This window comes from Anabrus simplex, chromosome 1 (genome assembly GCF_040414725.1).
Source record: "Anabrus simplex isolate iqAnaSimp1 chromosome 1, ASM4041472v1, whole genome shotgun sequence".
Taxonomy (NCBI): Eukaryota; Metazoa; Arthropoda; class Insecta; order Orthoptera; family Tettigoniidae; genus Anabrus; species Anabrus simplex.
Window position 1 is genome coordinate 940209599 of NC_090265.1, and position 23370 is coordinate 940232968.

General features: G+C 39.9%; 1 protein-coding gene across 2 annotated transcripts in view; it reads right to left on the minus strand.

The window, feature by feature from the left end:
• Helz (Helicase with zinc finger) overlaps positions 1–23370 on the minus strand; it is a 454315-nt gene that overhangs the window by 327691 nt on the left and 103254 nt on the right. For both annotated transcript variants that reach the window (XM_068225301.1, XM_067136674.2), the window contains exons 6-7: positions 1556–1784; positions 901–1201 (exon numbers count right to left, since the gene is read on the minus strand). In XM_068225301.1, coding sequence (XP_068081402.1) covers positions 901–1201; positions 1556–1784 — 530 coding nt within the window. The remainder of the gene's footprint in view (positions 1–900; positions 1202–1555; positions 1785–23370) is intronic.

Sequence of the window (23370 nt, forward strand, 5' to 3'; positions counted from 1 at the left end):
AATAGAATTAGTGTATTATACCAGTTGCCTTTTTTTTTTTTTTTGCGTCACACCGACACAGATAGATCTTATGGCGACGATGGGATAGGAAAGGGCTAGGAGTGGGAAGGAAGCAGCCGTGGCCTTAATTAAGGTACAGCCTCAGCATTTGCCTGGTGTGAAAATGGGAAACCACGGAAAACCATTTTCAGGGCTGCCGACAGTGGGGTTCGAACCTACTATCTCCCGAATACTGGATACTGGCCGCACTTAAGCGACTGCAGCTATCGAGTTCGGTAGTTGCCTTTAAAGGAAACATCTGAGCAATCAATAACTCTAATACTGTACAATAATTAACTCAAATGTATTGATTTAAGTGCTCCAATGTGGGCATAAAATATGTAAATAATAATAATAATAATAATAATAATAATAATAATAATAATAATAATAATAATAATAATAATAATGAAAGTGGACTTTCAACAAACTATAAACATTGAAACAAATTGAAGGAAAAGATTACAATGAGCACTGGTTGAGATTCACATTTCTTTCATTAAGAACTGAAGAAAACGAGTTATGCATAACCTTCCTGTATTCTCTAAGTTCTAGTGATACTTAGCTCACTGCAGATCAGACAGTAGTCTGAGAAATCCCGAAAACACCCATACATTCTTAACTGATTTCCTGAATTCAACCCTGTTGTGGTATACTCTATTATGGATCTGATACCCCTAGCCTTCCATGTGTAGCAGTATATAGCCTTGTACTTTAAGAAAGAATTCGTAACTACTAACCCCATAATAGCACAGAAGTCCAGTAAGCCCTAGCCATTCATATTTGCAGGTAATCAGTCTGATGCTCTAATTGCCTAATTTATGGAAGAACATTTTCATAATCAAAGTAAAATAAACATACCTCTGAGGAGTCCAAGGAATACTGGGTTCCAAATATGTCTCTGGAAAGATGACTCTGAAATCAGCAATCTTATCAATTGCATAGTGCCATTCACAATATGGTATTCGGTTCAATTGGAATTGCACTTCTGCTAGGAAATCTGTATCAGGCTTCAGATTCAGAGCTCGCACAGCCGCAGCTGACAACCGCAAGTAAATCATGTTCTTGCCCTTGTCTTCAATAAGAGCTTCATACACAATACGTTTACTAGTGCCAACTTCATTTTCGCCATCAACTTGTCGCTGCTTCAACTTCAAGGCACCTGAGCAAAAAAACATAAAATAAGATTATGTACTGGGTCAAAAGAATTCAATCTGAACTAAGTACTAGTTTAATTCTCTAAATAAACATGGAAATGATTCTGCCATTTTGCTGTCTAATAAGATATCTCCCCAGTAATTTCAGAGTCAGCCTTCAGTAATGCAGTAACAAACCAAATATACAAATTCTGTCCACTGATGCACTTCAACTAAGAAGTACAGATCCATCTATACTCCCAAAATGCATTATACATGATAAGAAATTTAATAAGCAAACAGAACTATCAAACAATTAAACACAAAACAGAACTTAGGAAATTAACAACAGAGCCAAAATAAAAAGTTACAGAACAAACCTGGATCCTGTTTGCCTGCAACTGGACTTGGAGCCAGTAACACAGTAGTGCAGTTGTTCAGAATCAATCTTCCAGCTGAAGTATCTTCAGAAATATCCTTTCCAAGATTCATCAATGCAAACAGTTCTCCTAAATGTGCATATTTAGCTGTGCTGGTTGACATACCACTCGGTGCAAGGAGATAACAATCTGCTAAATGCAATTTAGCTGTTAAATTATAGCGGGCAACCTAAATTGAGGAAAGAAACTTCTATTAAAAGGAGTTTTAAAGAAATAATCATATTTTGTTCCAGCAGTACTCAAGCCTAACTGGAGGTGTTTACCTATTTTTTTTAAAGGGCAAAACAATGAGAATAACATTTCCTCCTACTTGGGATAGGAAACTAGAAAGAACAAAAGACAGAAAAAAACAGCTGAAGTATCTTCTGAAGAGGGAGAGTAAGAGATGATGCTTGTTTTACAGGAATACGTATGCAACAATAACCAAACAGAACAAAAAATATTGTCCAATACCACCACTTACTCATGGCCTAAGCTGAAGGAGGCTGCGCAAAAGGGGAAAGTATACTAGTACAATTTATATGGTGCCATACCGCCCCCATGATGTACGGGGCCTCTTACCCGGGGGCCTGTTACCCGGAGGCCTCGGATTTGATTCCCAGCCAGGTCAGGGACTTTTACCAGGATCTGGGAGCTGGTTCAAGGTCCACTCAGCCTACATGATTAGAACTCAAGAGTGATCTGACAGTGAGTCAGTGGCCCCAGTCTAGAAAGCCAAGGACAATGGCAGAGAGAATATGTTGATATGTTGTACCGACCAGCTTTGGGCTGAGCAACGATTGCTTGGTAGGCCAAAGCTCTTCGGGGAGGTTTTATACAAATGGTGTCTTAGTATTGAAAGAGAACTTTTTTTTTTTTTTTTTTTGCTAGGGGCTTTACGTCGCACCGACACAGATAGGTCTTATGGCGACGATGGAATAGGAAAGGCTTAGGAGTTGGAAGGAAGCGGCCGTGGCCTTATTTAAGGTACAGCCCCAGCATTTGCCTGGTGTGAAAATGGGAAACCACGGAAAACCATTTTCAGAGCTGCCGATAGTGGGATTCGAACCTACTATCTCCCGGATGCAAGTTCACAGCCGCGCGCCTCTATGCGCACGGCCAACTCGCCCGGTAGAGAACCCTTAAGGGCTGACAAAACCACATTCCTTGTTAGTGACGTAGGAAGGTTCAATCAGGCACAGAATTTCTCAAGACGAATTGTTCCCCTTGCTCCAATTAGCAGGCCTATTAGTTCTGCGTCCCAATCTGAAAACAAAGGTTGCAAGCTTGGGCCATGAGTAGGTGAAGGTATTGGGCTATATAATAAAAATCTTCCGGGCTATTTTGCCATGGTCCACTCCTCTCGCTTCTCCCAGACGTTTCAACTACTTCTGCGATAGTCATCTTCTGTGGCGTCGTGTAGATACACTCTCCTGTATCCCGCTGCCAGCAGGCATAATAGCCCGGAAGATTTTTATTATATTGACACCGACCGTGAAAGCCTTTTTACTTTAATGGTATTGGGCTATGTTTATATTCTGTTTGGTTTATGTTGCATACATGTCCGGTCAGTAGTAATTATCTTCCAACTGGAATTAATGATCGCATAATTTATTGTTTATGTTATAAGTTATTTTTTGAGTGTTAAACAGCATTATAGTTAATTTTTTATTTGTGATCCAGCTGACTTTAATGTGTTAGTTATATCCAGTGGTAGTAGTTAGAATTTATTAGTAAAGTATCATGTAAATATTTACTGATGCTCAGTTGCTTTGTTTGGTATGTATGTGTTGGTGGAGTTGTTTTAAATAATTACAAAAATGTAATAAATAAGTGCAGTCATAACCAGGTTGTCGATCTGAAAATACTATTTCTTAGGACAAAATATTGAAAGAAAATTGTGTAGAAATTATTCACCACGACAGTTTTGAAGTGACTGATAATACTTTTGGTCTGAGTAAAATATATTGATTCATATTTATTATAAGGGACTACATTTTCACCTTAGTAAATTGTGATCCCATTCAAGCCTGGATTGTGACAGGGAATTTCATTCATATTTCAAACTATTGAACAGGGGTGGTCTGAAGTGTGACCCCATCATCAGAGGCCATGTCCCTATGTTAAAACGTTTTCAAATTCTACAAAATGTTGATCAGAGACTAAAGGAAACCTCAATTTTTCAAATTACAGAATCAAACAAATGCACCAGTGTTATAGAAATAAGTTAACAGAGAACAGTGTAACCTTGATTATGAGTGTCCGTGTGTTGTTACATTCATCAATTATTAAAATGGATTGAACTGGAATACTTTTTATAAATAATTAGAGAAAAACAGTAGAAGATAAAAGTATCTCAAAAGAACTTGCAAAGAAATGGAAAACCGAAAGTAGCCTATCTGTGATGCTGCATATAAATGACCAGAGCTACAAGTATGAGAATCCAAAGGGTTGAAATTTGAACTTGGCAGCAAATTACAGTATTCTCTGCAGATAGCAACATGTCAATCTTGCCTCATTCTCCCAGTTTTCTAGCAAATAATTTTGAACTTTTAAAATTTTACTAGCATATTTTTTGCTTTCCTATTTTCATAATTTTAAAAATTAACCTATTCATAAAATACGATAGACACTGTTTGTCCCCATGTTTTCGAGATTGAAAACTTGGATTAGTATGAGGAAAAATATTGTTAGCCATGAGTGAAATGCAGTGTATTTTTGTAGCAATGGTTGAAAAGAAAAATCATAGCTACAGAGTTTAATTTAAATTGGAAATAAATAAGCTGAAATGAAGAGAGTCAATCCAAGAGGGAGGAAGCAGAAAGATGTGATAAAGATAAATTGAAAACTGGCCATCAATTCCTAAATTAAAAACCAGAAAGTATCCAGAAATTTATAATAAAATGCTGAATTATGCTACAGAACAGAGGAAAGATGATACAGCTATATCACTCAGAATGATTCAGTCAGAGTGAGAGAAAAAGCACAGAAAACAGGATATTACAGCCCAACAATTCAAAATGAGCAGAGGATGCTATTCGTTTTAAGGTGAAATGGGCTTAAGAGTAGTTTGAGAAGTAGGACAATAGGATGATGACTACCAGAGGAATTCTGGGAAAGGGACTGGAATTCCACACTTTCATGATACAGTAAGGAAAATAATATTTACACTGACTGACAAATGGTAAAATTTTGTGTCTTTTAAGCAACTCGGCTGTAGGTTTATGTATGTAGGATGAATGTTTGTTTTGATTTTTGGTATATTTTTTAGGTAATACAATACCTTAACTCTGGAAATGTGATTTATATTTACTAACAATTTATCTTTTCCGAAATATTAGCCTTATCTGGGTTAATTATTTTTAACTATTACTAACGTCCATTGATTCCTGCTCATATCTTAGTAAACAGCATTGCTGCTACTGCTGCTGATGATGATTGCTGCTTTAAGGGGTCTAACATCTAGGTCATTAGCCCCTGATGGTATAAGATAAAATGATAATTTAAAATTTTTCCACTGATCAAGATGATTATATACAGTTGAACAATTAAAAATTGAAGCATGAAAAATTCAGAAGTCCTGTATCGGACATCATCAACCTCGGATGAGGTGGAACAGCAACAACGAAAAGGGATGCAACTCAAGTATTGTTAAACGACACATTACTGACTAAATGAAACTGTCAGTACACAATCCAACTGTCCACGTTTCAGAATAATATAAAAGAATACAATGAAACGGATGAGAAACTACCATAATGGTTAAATAAATATATGTAGTGAAGGACATGCCTGGAAGGTCAATGTGAAGCACTTCATGGCATGTTGGTGTTAATGTAGGGAAAATATGCTTGGTCATCAATCAGGAGATTTGGTGTTTGAGTGCTGGCCTCCATTACTCTATTGTGTAACTGCAACATACTATCTATCTTTGTATTTCCACTCCAAATGCTTGCCTTTTTTTTTTTTTTTTTTTTGCTTTACGTCGCACCGACACATGTCTTATGGCGACGATGGGACAGGGGAGGGCTGGGAGTGGAAAGGAAGCGACCGTGGCCTTAATTAAGGTACAGCCCCAGCATTTGCCTGGTGTGAAAATGGGAAACCACGGAAAACCATTTTCAGGGCTGCCGACAGTGGGGTTCGAACCTACTATCTCCCAAATACTGGATACTGCCCGCACTTAAGCGACTGCAGCTATCGAGCTCGGTCCAAATGCTTGCAGAAAGCACACAGTTTATTAACACTGGCACCTCAAAGGACTGTTATATGGATGTAAATATGCTATGTGCCATGCACAACGGAGAACAGCCTTACAATATTAAGCGTGTTCACGTAATTGCTAGTTAGCTCTGAGTAAGTCCTACTCTACACATTACTTTTTTCTCAACTTTTAAAGTGCTGTGTTAACCAAATATGTGCGTATTTCTGTTCATTGCAAAATCTGGCATTTTGCTTTCAAATGTCCTGACTTAATCCCTCGTCAAGTATATACCTGCTTGAACAACTTGCCAGAACTGACCTGGCACTGACTCAACAAGTTTCCTGAAGTATTCCTTTTTTTTTGTTAGTGGCTTTACGTTGCACCAACACAGATAGGTCCTTAGGCAAAGTATTCCTAGTTGAGGGCGATATCCTCCCATGAATCCAACATAACACTCCACACAGCATCATGTGAACATAGGGGAGTGTTGAGACCAGTGTTTCTTTACATGGCGTTTCCACCTTGCCCACACATGTTCAATGAAGATCAAGTCTGGAGTTCCAGGGATGAAACTGAGCAGTTCAATGGAAGAAAACCAGCCCTGAACATGCTTGTATGGATTGGGGAGCTGTCTAGCTCAAACCGTATTACCTCATCTGGATAGCGCTCTCTCACACTCAGAACCATTATATTCTAAAGAATGTCTAAATATTGGTTTGATGGGAAACAGATATCTATCCGATGAAGCACTCCAGCCCCATCAGAGAATTCCAACCCCCAACACAACACAGATATGTGGCCACTGCATGAACACCCGCCCATATATCTTTCGTCATGGCCTGAAACATGAACCAACCCTACTTCCGCTGAAGTGAAAGAAGTCTCGTCAGATAAGAACACATGATCCCAATTACGATTTAACTCCATCTTGGCTAATGCGCACAAATCGAACACCTGTACATCAGAGAAAGACTTTGGCGGCAGCTTTTCTGTAATCGAGTCCCGCTTCTCGTAATCGTTTATGGACCTGTATGGATACCCAGGAAAATTGGTCACCTGCATGAGCTCTGCTGGGTTTAGGAACATGTTTTCCCGTGAAGTTTCAACAAATCTGGTGTCTTCTTCCCTAGTAGAAACTCGCTTTAAACCAGTGCCCAATACATGTCCAATGTCCCCTGACACCTGCCACGATTGTATCAATCTCTGAGAAGCCCTAGGCAAAATGCCACACCGAATGGCTGCCTCACGAATGCTAAAACTGGCGTGTTGGTTGAGAGCCAGCACTTGCTCTCTTGACGCATGTGAATAATGTGCCATGTCAGAATGGAGTGAAGCAATTAACATCAAAGTTAGCTCGGCCAATCCTGGTGTGTTCATTACCTGACATCATCACGGTGTATTCATTTGGGATAGAAAACATTCATACTGGTATTTGAACCTTAGGTGTTATGGTAGGCATGAATTTCATAGCCTACAGCTACAAGACATAAAGGCGGCACACCAGATTCAGCAGGCAGGTTAGCAGTGGAACTAGTACAGAAAACACCCATCGCCAGCCTCCCATTGCGCTACGTAGGAGCGTGACGTGCTCATAATTCTATAGTGCTGTATGCATGTGCATGTCACGAGGAGTAGAGAGAGAGGGAGAAGGGAGAGGGTAGCGTAAGCGACTGACACTATGGGCTGCATTGCAAAACACATCCTGCCTACTGTAAAAAGTCAAAGTCAAAGTGGACTTTCTTACATTTCATGTCTCCAGAGATGAGACATTGTTTGATTGTTCATCTGTTCATGAATTAATCAGTGGATATGATGAACTATGCCTTATTTCTGTTAAAATCGTAAAAATACGAATAAATGTTAAAAAATTCAATAAGGCAATGATTTAAAAGTAAACCAACAAATGATATACAAGGTAAAAGACAAGGTAAGAGTATTTATAACTAGTAGATTACAGAACACAGTTAAGTGTTAAAAACACTAAAAAAAATAGTCTAGATTAAAAGTGTTATTAAACGTAACTATACTCATTGATAGCAAAAGAAATAATGAAATATATTGCTATAAAATATTACAATTAAAAATGGTAAAACATGCCACTATCCTTCAAGAAATGGATGACAAAGTCCATATAGTGCTCATCATCTCAGACAATAAGGGACATGGTGTTAGAAAGTTTGGTCCATGCATTCTGTAAGGATGTGTTCTACTGTCACATGTGTGCTGCAAGTTCCTTCCACAACTCAGTCAGTAGGTCCTGGATGCACTGCACCAGAAGGTGTCATGGGAAATGCATATCAATAGATTGTAACGAGCTCAAAGAGTCAATGTACAGCACGAAGTGTTGTCATTCACTGGACAGCACATATTGCCACAGAATTTCACAAGTATACTGCAGAACTTTGAAGATAGCATAGAGCTCTGCTGTGTACTAGCTACAGTTTTCAGGTAGAGCAAAAAGAAAACCTCTTATTATCCATAATGAACTACCAACTTACTTGCTCTCTTGCCTTCAAATTTCTTGGAGCATATGGCCTTTACTTGCCCGATTTGTAGCACCAACGTTAACTTGCTTTCGAACAGAAGGAATCAGTAGGTATCGACTACTACTGGTACAGCAACATTCCCCAAATATAGCTCAGGATGGAGATGGAAAGTACATTTGTGATAAAAGTGAACAACTGCAGTCTTTGTGATTGAAAATGTCCATTGTTCGACTATCCTTATAACTTGCTGTACGTCACTCAGAGATAGCCATCGCCTAAACGCTACAATGTACGGCAAGACCATCTATATAAACTGCAGGTATGACTGCTAGACCAGCAGAATCAACTATAGCACTGATAGCAATCGCGGAGTGATATTTGGAACTGATCTATGGAAAATTTCATTGTCTTGTAGGTGCCTGCCTATTTGGACACAGAATAGGCAGAGGGACAAAACAAATGTGCAATAAATGCTGGTAGATTGCCTCAGAATTTTCATTTATGCAGGGTTGTGAGGATGCCATGATGCCATGTCCCACGGAATTTCAGGATCAAAAAATATAGCGGCTAGATGCTGTTTGAGGAGAAAGGTGTCCTGGATAACACTTTTTTCCAGGCATATCAGATGATCAGTTGTGGACAGGGATGACCGGAAATCACGCTAGAATTCATGCATAAGACCTCTCTTCTGCAGTCACCAGACCAGTCGCCAATTTACCATCCTCTCAAAAACCTTACATAGATAATTTGTAAGGCAAACTGTTCATTAACTCACTGCATATTCAAGGATCTTTGTCAGGTTCAGGAATTGGAACTATTATTTCCTCTCACCTCTGTGTTGGAAATTCACCTTCCAGCTCGATTCCACTGAACATCTTAAGAAGATAACATAAGCTGCCCTCACTATGGTGCTGCAATATCTTCTTATGGGTATTATCTGGTCCAGGTCCCATGTCCTTAAAAAGCATTGAGGAGTTACAGAGCTCCCACTCCATAAAAGGCAAATTCTCTAAGGCACAAATGGCAAAACAGATTATTTCATTCCACTTCAAGCCTAAAGGTAATAGATGCTGGACTGTAATTCCCGTACCTAGAAAGTTCAGCAAAATGTGTAGCTAAGTGGTTAGCAATTGAGGATGAATCCACGTAATGGAAATTCCTGGTTAAAAATTTGGTGTTTGAATTCCAGAAATCCGTCACAATTTCACCCACGCTTTAGATGAAGGGTATGCACTGCCCTGGATATCACACCCCTTTCACATGAACTTTTGTCAGCGCAGCAGTGATCTAATAGCTGCCGCTATCTCTTCATTCCACAAAGGAATGCATTTACTAGGGGGAGTCCCAGAAAGAACGCAATGGATTCCTCAGCAACAGAGATCTCTCATTTCATTGTCTATGCTTCAGCCACAAGAGTTGCCAAACACAGTAATTTTGTAAACTTTCATCAATTAACATATCTAAAATAACACTGCAGAAGAGTTTTGATGGATCTTTGATGCAACAATAAGGATGACAGAAAATGGTCACAGTCACACAGGTCATCGTGTATATTACACCATAACAGGGGAACCAGCACATGGCCGCATAGACTCAAGTCTAAGGTAGAACAGCTCCCATGTGTAATACTTATACAAGTCAATTCCCCTGTATTCAAGATGCATAAATCCAGCTCTTGGATCAACTTCCCTAATTGCCTTCCTCTTTGAGAAAGACTACGGGAGCCCCGTAAAGGATGATGGATGTTAAAACCACCCACAATCGGGAAAGGCCTGGGGAGCTGATCTCTTAAAGACGATGGGAGGCTGGTTTGGCGGGATATACATTACAAACTACAGTCCTAACAGGCAACTGTGCATGAAGGACAAGTGTTTCAGCTCAGTTCTCAAAGAATAAATTCACTGAAAAGACCAGAACTAACCAGAGTATAAACATTACCAGATGCTCAGTTAGTGTTTGCTTGCTACATTGTGAATACAGCTTAAAACCTTTGAAGACCATCTGATGATTACATCTGAGGTTAGTGTCTTGAAGACCAGCTATATTAAGAGCAAACTGACAAATTAGCTGGTGCATCTCACAGTTACACCTATCATAACAAATACACTTCCACTGTAGCAATGCTATAGCATGGTCTCTTTCATGGAAGTGCTAGGGCTTCAGCAGAAGTCTGCTTACTTCCACAAACACAACTTTTTCCTCTGTTTCAGGACGGAGGTTAGTCAATGACCTACATCAACATGTACGAAGATAAGAATTCAGAGGCCGAATGCATTACAGAAGTTTTCCATTACTTATTCCTATCGCAATTCTCCAGGCCTGGATGCTAACACACCAGCGTGCACAGGCTCAACTACACTGGATGGAGCAAGAACATGCCCCAGTGCAAGTGGCAAGGAAGAGGTCTTTAGGTCTTTGGGACCATCTTTTTCCCACCTGACTTTTCCTTTTTCAGATGGGATAGGAGGTGCCCTCCTGGCGCCGATGCCTCCTATAGTGCTATGGTGTGGTCTTTGCCGACCATTAAGGGGAATATGCCTTCACAGCCTTCTTAGCCCCTCCTTTGTGCTTTTGCTCTTTCCAGCATAGTTTGTAGAAGCAACAACTGCAGAAGAGTCAGGAACACTCTTCGGAACAGGTTCCAACTTTCATTCGTTTGACTTTTAGAATATCAGATTCAGTATTATTCTGCAAAAAGTCTGTTTGATCAGCTGGAGCATACACTGTGTTATATTTCTTGTGCACTTCTTAGTACAACAGGCTAACCAAGGTCTTCATTTCCTGGATCTTCCTTCTCAAGTATACAGAATAATTTTTGTTCCAAGGAGGGTGGATCTCGTGACAATTAGTACACTGAGGTGGAGGTGTGCATTCCTTTGTGCTGTGGACATCACGTTCACAACTAGCATAAACAAACTTGTTCAAATACCTGGATATCATATGCCCAAACTGCTGGCAGTATTGGGATGTATCGTCTCACATCACAACGGAAGCTTGTGACTTTAATCTTCTCTGGAAGTACTGGTAGCTCAAAGGGTATAATAAAGGCTCCAGTGGCAACATCCTTGCTGCTGCCTTTGTGCATAATGCACTGGACTTCAACCACACCCTTGTTTATCATATCTAGAGACAAGAATTTGCCTATTTGCCTATTTTATTCCTGTGTTCAGAAACGTAGGCTTTTGAGATATAATTCTGTTTTAGGGTCCTTTAAGCTAGTTTTTATTGGTTTTATTGTGCCTATAAATGTCTATTTCATGGGTTTATGCCTATGTGGAGTATAATCGCCTATTTGATGCCTTTTGAATCTATTTTAAAGAAGCCGATTTTCTTCCAGTGCATTATATTGTAACTGATGTGCTCGACAGTATTATCTTCTCATTTCTCAAGATCTGTTTACCCCCACGAACAAAAATGGGACTTCCTGGAAGTCACCAGAAATTTCTTCGAAAATTTCTGTCAGGAGAAACAAGGAACAATTTGACCTCGAAGCCTTCAACTCCTTCAACCTTCTAAAAGACATTTGCGAGAACCAATCAAAGTCAAACTACGTTGCGCAACCCATATCCCTTATACCTCCTTCTTGATGTGAACTGTTGTATACGTACACTTTACCTTCAGAACGTGTCGGGATTTATTGTGATGAAGTGTGCCTGTGGCAATGCCAAAAGAAAAATCACCGGGCGAGTTGGCTGTGCGCTTAGAGGTGCGCAGCTGTGAGCTTTCATCCGGGAGATAGTGGGTTCGAGCCCCACTGTCGGCAACCCTGAAGATGGCTTTCCGTGGTTTCCCATTTTCACACCAGGCAAATGCTGGGGCTGTACCTTAATTAAAGCCACAGTCGCTTCCTTCCCACTCCAGGGCCTCTCCCATCCCATCGTCACCATAAGACCTATCTGTGTCGGCGTGACAATAAAAAAAATGTAACTGCAAAGAAAAATCGTCGAAGTCCTACTGGCTGAAGCAGTGGATCACAGGGGATCCCAATTTCACTACGGATGGAAGGGTAGTCTTCCGCCAAGCTTGCTGTAAGAAAGTAAGTTCGTTTGCCCCTTTTATCATTTTTTTTTTTTTTTTTGTGAATGAACTACGATCGCATTTCATTGTAGCATTTATAGGCCTATTAATTTACGTATTGTGGAAAGTTGTTTCGTAGTAATGCTGTATTAGTCGTAAACTTTCAAAAATTTATATTGCAAATTTGTTAATAATCACTTAATTACCGAGCGAGGAGTTAGAACGCCGGTGGTCTCTTGTCACAGAGTGGATAAAATTAAAAATCGGTATTTTGAACTCCGATTTCCTGTGAAAATAGAGATTTACAACTGAAATATTTTCTTTCTTTCTTTCTTTCTTTCTTTCTTTCTAAATCTGTTTACCCTCCAGGATAGGTTTTTCCCTCAGACTCGGTGAAGGATCCCGCCTCTACCGTCTCAAGGGCAGAGTCCTGGAGTGTGAGACTTTGGGGTCGGGGGATACACCAGGAGAACTAGTGCCTCGCCCCCCTGCACCTTCAAACTTCAACAAGCTGCCGGGAACAATCACCGAGTGGGAGAAGAGTGGCTTTCCCCTGGTGGAGTCATTTACAGTTGTGGAAGAAGTCAGGAGAAGTTTTGACCAAACCTCTGGGAAGGTAGCCGCTGTCAACAAAAAGTTCCATAAGAGTCCTGCAGGAGAATCCATGATGGAAAGCGACAGTAAAAGTAACCAGGGTGCTACGAGGTGAGGTAGATGAAGCAGTTGAAATAAAACCAGAAGAAGTGGCTTCATTGAAGTTTTGTCCAATCACTTCCTGTGATGTTGAGAGATCTTTCCTTCAGTACAAAACATTCTACCCGACAGGAGGGCAAGATTGTTACCGGAAAACATTGAAAAGTTGCTTGTTGTACATCCCTTTTACAGTAATTGAGTGTGTTATTAAATTATAAGTTTTTCTTTTTCATCCCTATTTTGTTGCTATTTTACACGTTAGTGCCTATTTGATGCTTATTTTGGCTAATTTAAAAGCCTATATGCCTGCCTTTTTAACTGTTTTTAGTGCCTACAATTCTCATCTCTAATCATATCCTTCTTGAGCTCTTCATCAGTGATCAACAAGTACCAGTGGAAAATATCACCACAGATTTGATTAAGAGTTTTGTGCTTTTCTAATTAGATTAGAAAATCATCAAAATAGTCACTTTTCAGCAGTGCCTCAACTTGGGATGCACTGCAGGTCTTAAGCAGCAAGCTACCATTGCACATGCACATTTTCTCAAATCCTTCTAGTTCACCTTAAGACTTCTTCTACCATGCTTGGTAAGGAGCAAGCTACCATTGCACATTTTCTCAAGTCCTTCTAGTTCACCTAAGGCTTCTTCTACCATGCTTGGACAACACAATGTTCACAAGTTTGAAGTCATCCCCATCAGTCCTGGTACAACCAGGAACTTAGGGAAATCACAAACCATTCCGTTCCACTGTTCTTGTTGCCAAAGAATAGAACCCCTTGGGCAACACAAATTTAAAACTTGGGTCGCGGACCAACCTAGACAGGTTTCATATGTATCGAAGCTATGTCCAAAAGTATCGTTCCACGCGCAGTTGGCGGCCAGCCAGTACCGGTCGCCAGGCCGCTGAGAGTGGTAGATAATTCATTATGGCAGGTGCAAGCAGAGCTTGGAAACGTCTGTGAGAAGAAGAACTGTTTGATTTATTACACTGTGACAATTCGGAGAGTGATGTGTCATCTGATAGTGAGACTAGTGTTGAAATGTCAGGAGATAGCGAGTGCAATGGTGAAAGCGACTCAAGTGAATGTGACGGTAGCACTAGCGATGATATTCTGCTCGATGTATGGACAAAGATAGGATCTGAACAGCCGAGATTTACATTTACGGGACAACCTGGACGGAATGTACAAATTGAAGACGTAAATAATCCGCTAGAATATTTTCAATTGTTTGTTATTTATCACGCCTGTACACAAGAGTATGTTATTGCAGGTTTCCTGTTGCTTTCCTCACTGAGCCAGATTCTCCCCTCCCAGCCCTTGGAACTATAATTATGTTAACAGCTTGAAAGTGAGACTGTTTTTTAAACCTGATGAAAATACCTGACCAATTAAAAGTATCTCACCGTAAGTTCCCATTGCTTTCCTCAGTGAGCCAGATGCCTTGCCCTTCATACAAAGTGTGTTCAAAAAAAGAACGAACTTTGTAAATTGCGCGCAAACCGCAACATTGAGCGAGTTGTGACTGTGGCGGCGCCTAGCGGCAACTTCTGACAACAGACCACTGCTTTCCGCATTCCATTGCCTGCATTATCAGTTGAGTTAGAGCCTCTGAAGTGATTGCGTGTGTCACATGTTCGTCGAATTCTATAATGAAACAGCTTGAGGAACAACGTGTGTGCGTGAAGTTCTGCTTCAAAGTTGGGAAAACGTTTGTGGAAACATTTTAAATGTTGAAGCTAGCATACGGGGAGGAATGCATGAGTCGTACACAATGCTACGAGTGGTTTAAACGTTTCAAAGACGGTAGAACGTCTGTCACTGAAGACCCTAGGCCTGGGCGACCTTCCACATCAACAGACGACCGCCATGTCGAGAGAGTTCGTGAAGTGATTCGTGGAAATCGTCGTTTGACAGTCCGAGAGGTTGCTGATCAGGTGTGCATCAGCGTAGGATCATGTCATGCAATTTTAACCGAAAAACTTCAGATGCGGCGCGTCAGTGCTAAATTTGTCCCTGACCGTTGCTGACTGACGATCAAAAAGAGAACCGAGTCAGCATCAGTCAGGAAATGCTTGCTAACGCAGATGCTGATGACAACTTCCTGAAGAACATCATCACTGGAGATGAGACGTGGGTGTACGGTTACGATGTCGAAACCAAAAGGCAATCATCACAGTGGGTGGGGAAAGGTTCTCCTCGACCGAAAAAAGCACAAATGAGTCGTTCAAACATCAAGGTGATACTGATTGTGTTTTTTTATTGGAAAGGCATTGTCCATCACGAGTTTGTACCCCAAGGCCAGACAGTGAACAAAGAACTGTACCAGAATGTTTTAACGCATTTGAGAGATGCTGTGCGCAGGAAGAGACCTGAACTGTGGGAAAACAAATCCTGGATGTTGCACCATGACAATGCGCCAGCACATGCCTCTGTCTCGGTCCGCAGTTATCTGGCAAAACACCAAATTCCTGTTGTGCCCCATCCGCCCTGTTCTCCCGACTTGGCTCCAGCAGACTTTTTCTTATTCCCCAAATTAAAAACCACCTTGAAAGGACATCGTTTCCAAGACATTGAAGAGATCAAGGAGAATGCGACGAGGCTACGCGCCATCAAAGAAAGTGCATTCCAGGAAGCATTCCAAGAGTGGAAGAAATGTTGGCAACACGCTGTTGATAGTGCAGGGGACTATTTTGAAGGGGACAGTCTGTGAAATGATGTAAGCTACATAATAAAGTTTTTCTAGCCACAGTTCGGTCTTTTTTTTGAACACACCTCGTACTGTGATCATTTTTGACAGCTTGATCCATATTCTGTACTTTTGAACCTGATAAAAATATTATACGACTACACAAGTTTATCGCACTATATGTTACTTCCCAGTACCTTATGGGAAATGGGCCACTGTGTTAGTAGCTCCTCGAAAGAAATGTACCGCTTGACAGGTTAAGTATTACTGTAGCAGAATTTATTAATAGATGTGCAATGTAAACTACTGTACAATAACAATAATATATGTACTGTTAAGAGATGTGGTGAATTGCTACACTATGTTATCCTGGCAAAACCTTTTATGTGTACGTTGTTATGGATGCCACATAAAAGTCGTCATCATCATCATCATCATCATCATCATCATCAATGTCCCTCTCCAGTCGCCCGGGTGTGGTTTACAAGTCTCCTCCCCCCCCCCCCCCCCCTTTTGGTCCTTCCACTTTTCCTGCTCCATTACTTCCGCCACATCCAATCCAATCCATTTCTCTAATGTCCTTCCAAATCTGATCCATCCACCTTCTTCTCGGTCTTCCAGCTGGTCTCTTTCCCTTAACTTCTCTTTCCAATTCCCTTCTTGCTACCTGTTCCTTTCCCATTCTTTTTACATGTCTGAACCATCCCAGACTTGCTTTCTGCATCTTCTGTATTAACGGTTCTATATTCAGCTCTTCTCTGATTTTAATATTTTGAATTCTATCTCTTCTTGTCTTTTTAACAGATGTTCTTAAAAATTTCATTTCTACTGCTTGGATCTTACTATCTTGTCTCTTATTAGTTACCAGCATTTCTAGTCCGTACGTTACAATTGGTATGAAATACTGTTTATATAATGTTTATTTTGTTCTCTTGGGTACTTTGTCATCCCATAAAAGCTCTCTGACTTGATGATAAAATGTTGTACCTTTACTTAGTCTGTTATTAATTTCACGGTTGATTTCATTACTTCCATGCTACCCAGATATGTTAACTGTTCTACATTCTCTAACCGTTCTCCATCTATGTTCACTTGGCTTCTCTTTTTCTCTTTTCCACAGTGCATGACTATAGTTTTCTTTTTGCTAATTACCATTCCAAACTCCTTCAGATTTTCATTCCAAATGTCCAGTCTCCTTTGTATTTCCTTTTCTCCCTTTCCTCAAATCACCACATCATCTGCAAATACCAAAGCATTCACTTCATCACCACTGATACACTGTTTCACAGTTTTATGATTTCATCCATCAATATAATAAACAATAATGGCAACAGTGCACTTCCCGGCTCAAGACTTCTTTTTCCGTATAAAATGTTGCAAAGTCACCAGTCCCACCTTGTACACTGCTTTCACTCTCATGATACAACATTCTTATCTTGTTAATTAATGATTTTGTTACATTCCTTTTCAGTAGGCAATCCCATACATGTTTTCTCATAACTGTATCATAAGCTTTTTCCAAATCCAAAAATTCCAATATGATTTCCTTGTTCCTTTCCACATGTATTTCCATTATCATTCGCACTGTAAATATCAAGTCTAGTGTTGATCTATTCGGTCTAAAGCCATATTGTTCTTCCTCTAACTGTGTTTCTATTATATCCTTCAGTCTTTTGTCTATGACTTTCTCCATTATTTTTAGCCCATGTGATAATAGGGTTATACCTCTATAATTTTTACATTTCTTCCTATCTATTTCCTTTTTTTAACAGGGGTACAATGCTCCCTTGTTGCCAATTTTCAGGTATCCTTCCATCCTTCCACATGGCATTATGGGCTCTGTATAACCACTGTAGTCCAATGCTTCCTGCTGCCTTAATCATATCAGCATTGAATTTGTCTTTTTCACTTGCTTTACGTTTGGTCATTGCTTTCACTGGCCTATGAAATTCCAAACATGTTATTGGGTTCTCTTCTTTTTCTCCATCTATTTTCTCCCTCTCATATCAAGCAATGAACTGTCTTATTCACCATTCATAACACATTTCAAATGTCAGTGATTCACTGTATTTTTGCAAAATAATAAATCTGTGTAAATGTGCCTGATTCTTTCCCCTTTGGTGACGTCCATAACAGTCCTGCATTTGTGATACAGTGGATACAGGTTTTGTCAGGATCATAATGTGGTTCTTCGCTGAATCTCTAATAGTACATATATTACTGTTAGTGTAAGATAACATTATTATTATTATTATTATTATTATTATTATTATTATTATTATTATTATTATTATTGTTGTTGTTGTCCGACTCGTTGGTCGAATGGTCAGTGTACTGGCCTCCGGTTCAGAGGGTCCCAGGTTCGATTCCTGGCCGGGTCGGGGATTTTAACCTTCACTGGTTAATTCCAAAGGCCCGGGGGCTGGGTGTTTGTGCTGTCCCCAACATCCCTGCAACTCATACACCACACATAACACTATCCTCCACCACAATAACACGCAGTTACCTACACATGGCAGATGCCGCCCACCCTCATCGGAGGGTCTGCCTTACAAGGGCTGCACTCGGCTAGAAATAGCCACACAAAATTATTATTATTATTATTATTATTATTATTATTGTTGTTATTATTATTGTTGTTGTTATTATCATTTCTCCTTTTCCAGCTGACACCGGGTGGGGGCAAATACGATTCCTCTCCACTTCGTCCTGTCTCTCCACCATTCCTCATCCAACACTGTGTTCCAGTCCAGTTTCTGCTGTCCTATGCTGTTCTTCACAGAGTCTATCCATCGTAATTTTGGTCTCTGTCGTCCCCTCCTCTCTGTCATACATGTCTTTCCAGTACTTTCTCCTTTCATCTGCTTGAAATACCCAAACCACCTCAATCTGTTCTGTTCCAGTGTGTCAATTTAGTTTTTGCACCTTTACCTCATTTTGCATGCCTTCATTTCTCACTCTATCCTTCCTTGTCTTCTGTACCAAACTTCTCAGGAATATCATTTCAGCTGCCTGTACTCTACTCTCATCTCTCTGAATCAATGTCAAGGTTTCTGCTGCATATGTCATTCTAGGTAAGTAATATCCCTTGTACATTACTTCCTTAGCCTTCATTGGTATATCTTTATTCCACATTAATCGCCATACCTGGTGATAAAAAGGTACTTCTCAGTTGTATCCTTCTACTAATTTCCATATCTTCTGTCATTTTCTGTCAGTATTTGAAATGTTCCACTATTTCAAGTTCTTTATCTCCAATTTTGATAGCTCCTTTTCCTTCTTTACTTCCACTACTCATCACCATTGTCTTGCTCCTCTCCACGTTGATCCTCAATCCCCATTGTTCAATCCTTCTATTCAGTACATTCAGCTGTTGTTGTAGCTCCTCCCTCATCTTTACCCCAGATTATAACATAGTCTGCATTATATTCATTCTTCCTGCTCTATAATCCTTTCTTGCTGCCTTCATGAAGTCATCCATCACTATTATGAACAGAAAAAGTGACAACACACTCCCTTGTTTCAGCCCACTGTCAATTACAAACCATTATATTCCACCCACTATTATTGTCTTCTCACGGTTGTAACAGTTATCGTATAGTGCTTTCATCATTGTCATTAGTTCCTTGCCAAGGCCCCTTTGTGTCAGGATTTCCCGAACTTTTGATCTGGAGGTGCTGTCGTATGGTTTTTTTAAGTCTAGAAAAGTCATTATCATATCCTTCCCATACTCCCAGCTCTTTTTCAAGATCTGCCTCAGAATGAAAATGGATTCTACTGTTGACCTTCCACTTCTGAATCCAAATTGTTCCTCTTATAACTGATCTCTCACCCTTTCTCTATATCATCCTTCCAATATATTTTCCAATATCCTGGCAACATGGGAGAAGATAGCAATTCCTTGATTGTTACTGCACATTTTCTGATCTCCTTTCTTGAATACCGGTATTTCAACCTCCTTTTCCCAATCCTCGGGGATTCTCTCCATACACACTTGAGTATTCTGTCAGACCAATGGAGTGTTGCTGGTCCTGAAGCCTTGATCATTTCTATGGCTACTTCACATATTCCCACAGTTTTTCCCATCTTTGTAACTACCTATTTTTCCCCTGTCATTGTAATGTCTGATTCCTTCTCTGTCACTCTTCTACTCCTGCTGCACAGACACCTTCTCCACATGTCTGCTTTCTCACATTCAACAGTTCACTGAAATATTCTTTTCATCTCTTCGTTCACACTTCTAGCTCTAATCTTCCTTTATAACCTGGGCAAATGTTTAACAAATTTTCTTCTTTCCTTTGGCTACTACTTTTTTGTAAACTTTTTTCGCTCCCATGTACCTGGCTCTACTCCCTTCAGTCTTTTTGTGTTTTCCATTCCTTCCAAGTTTTCTTCTTTTCCTTTACTTTATCTTTCACTCATCATTTCACCATGTTATCTCTTTTCCTCTTACCTTTCCTGCTCGATGTTCTGCCACATGCTTTCCATGCACACCTTCAATCTCCAGACCCTAAACTTTCTTTCTCTTTTTTGTTGTAGTTTTGTGACTTTGCCTACTTTCAACTTTGCTATCACTGCTCTATGGTCACCCCCAAAGGCCTCCTCAGGCACAGCTGGAACATCCATAAGATCTTTCCGAAGTCCTTTTTCCACTAATATGTAATCGATCAACGTTTTTGTTATTCTGTCTCCCCATCCATACATGATGTACTTCTGACTATTTATCTTCCTAAACCATGTGTTTCCTATTATTAGTTTGTTCCTCTGGCAGAAGTCCATTAACAGGGGACACCCTAACATTTTCCAAGGCGACACCATATTTGCGAGTCTCGGACTTGTAGAAAATATGGACTTTGAGACAGTATAATCGTAACACAGTTTTAAGTTGTTAATATGGTTTTAAATTGCGTTCAATTTGACGTAAATAAACTTATGTATTGCCAATTTTTCCAAGAACCTACTTCAGCTGATGATGACGCAGAGGGGCGTCGAAACTAGTTCTGATTGAAATATATGTTGTAATTTCATCTAAACAACAGTTTTTATGTATTGAATACGGTGGATCCAAATTATAATAAAAGTTGTAATCTTGGTTCAATACAAAAACAATGAAATTTATTAATTTAACTACTCCTACTATGTTTACTGCACTATAACACAGCCTATACCCTTCCTTCAGATTTCTTTCCCCCTCTTCCTTTCCTCTTCTTTCACAAACTCTATCAACTCTTTGGTCTTGTCTGTCAGGGTTAGGATGTTGACTGCTCCTATTCGAATATATTGTGTGATACTGGTCACCTACTTGTTACAGCTCTTCCAGTACCTGAAGTACTGTGCATGCCCTGCAGGGGACGCCCTAACATTTTCCAAGGCCACACCATATTTGCACTCATTTTTAAGCTGTTATTACAATGAGTTCACCCCTCCCAAAGGCATTTTAGAGCTCCTGCCACCAGGTGATGAGGTCGCTCCGAACATGGAGTATAGATGACTTCTGCAGCTGCCCCTAACCTGGGTACAGATGCTGCTTGATGGGTTCCAGTGCCATTTCCTACACTGAGGGGACCATTACCCTACCTAAGAGAACTCATCCGCCTATCCCTCATCCCCCTTAGGGCATCAAGTTATCTCTCGCCACCCGACACTTGACGCAGAGTCGCTGGCCATACGGTCTACTCTATTACTGTAGTGGACTAGAACGGCCAGACACAAAAACAATGAACATGCCAAGCAAAATGAAGAGATCAAAGACATCCAAATGGAAATGCTGACAATAGATAGGATCAAATGCCTCTTCTCAGTACTTATTCTCTTCAGAATGGGACGGTTAATTTTTACTTTGGGAACCGATAATCTTAAACTGGTTAGTTTTAAACCTAAACTCTGTCAAACTTAAAATTTCCAAGATGAAGGACCTTCCAAATGCCATAACAGAACATAGGGATGTTGTAATTTGTAAAATGAAAGGAGCCATTAAATCCAGGACTCAAAATAGAATGCTGGAATGTCGTAAACAAATAGTAAACAAATAAAAATATTCTGAGGGAAAAGAGCTGGTGGAGCTGGTAGACCAGGAATCACCTAAAACAATTATGAAGAGTATGTCCACTTACATTGGCATAGATAAGGGTCTCAGCAAAATCCTTCCTAATCATATTAGGAAAGCAGATAAGGGAAATATAGATGGTGAAGATGACATCATTTATAAAAAGGGAATCAAAAAGCCAAGGAAGAACAGAGATACCTCCAATGATACTAAATAATCTTTCATAAGGATGGGTATCAAACCTCAATGGGTGTTGATCCACACCCTCATAATGAAGCAGAAGCAACTCATCAAGGGTAGAGAAAAAACAAATGTAGAAGAACTGGTATGATAAGTAGAAAGCATATCTATTTGAAGATGGCAGCATATAGAGATGTGGATATTGTCCTCATTAAAAAAAAAAAAAAAAAGCTTTATGTCACACCGACACAGATAGATCTTATGGTGATGATGGGATAGGAAAAGACGATGAGTGGGAAGGAAGTAGCCATGGCCTTAATTAAGGTACAGCCCCAGCATTTACCTGGCGAAAATGGGAAACCATGGAAATCCATCTTCAGGGCTGCCAACAGCAGGGTTTGAACCCACTATCTCCTGAATGCATGCTCATAGCTGTACGACCATAAACACACAGCCAACTCACTCGGAGAGGAGATTGTCCTCATGTGTTCTCACATTTGTCTTTGTCTCTTTTTGTTGCTCTCTCTCCCAATGTTGACCGATTTTGAATTCCAAATTTAAGATCCCTGATTTTACATTTCCCCTGACCTTATGTCATAAAATTTAAATCAATACTGAAAGTCTGCATAAATTAACCTTTTCACTGCCATAATTTTATGACCAGGCGAACCCACTGGGCCAAGTTATTTTAAAGGAAGAAGCACATTTACAGATACATTTTTACTGATACTATTACTGGAGTATATATCTACCCATTAGCCATGCCCTTCCTGATGCCAACCGCAGTTGAGGTGATAATGAAGATTAAATAAATGATGGTGAACGAAACTGGGTAAGGAAGCGGAAGGAATCGGCTGAGGGCTTTGGATAGGAACTGCCCTGGCATTTGCTTAGAACGAAAAACGAAAACCACAGAAAACTACTCTCAGGACAGCCGACGGTGGGGGCTCGAACCCACTCAGCCCCATAGCCGTAGCATGTTAAAATGCAACGCTACTCTGCTCGGTGATACTATTACTGAAATCAGTATATCCATATCTCAAAAAGTTGACAGTTCAAAGACGTTAAAGTTAAAGACTTAACGGGGTAAAAATAAGTGAAAACTTGATTGCATCCTTTTTATGATGATACTTCCAAAAACTGAAAATGTTACAGACATGAAAATTGGTACACAGAATCTCCTTTAAAAATGAAGAAACACATATATTTTTGTTTTTGGAAAATCCACTTAAGGGGCAGTGAAAGGAAGTGGAAAATGGGGTGAAATTTTAAAATTATATCTCAAAAACGCAATACATTACAGACGTAAAAATTGATATCTGGAATCTCCTATAAAAATAACGAAACACACATTTTATTCTTTCTGAAGAATCCACTGAAAAAAACAGGTAAATTTTTAAAATGAATCTCACAAACTTAACATGTTTCAGACATAAAAACTGGTACTTGGAATCTCCTTT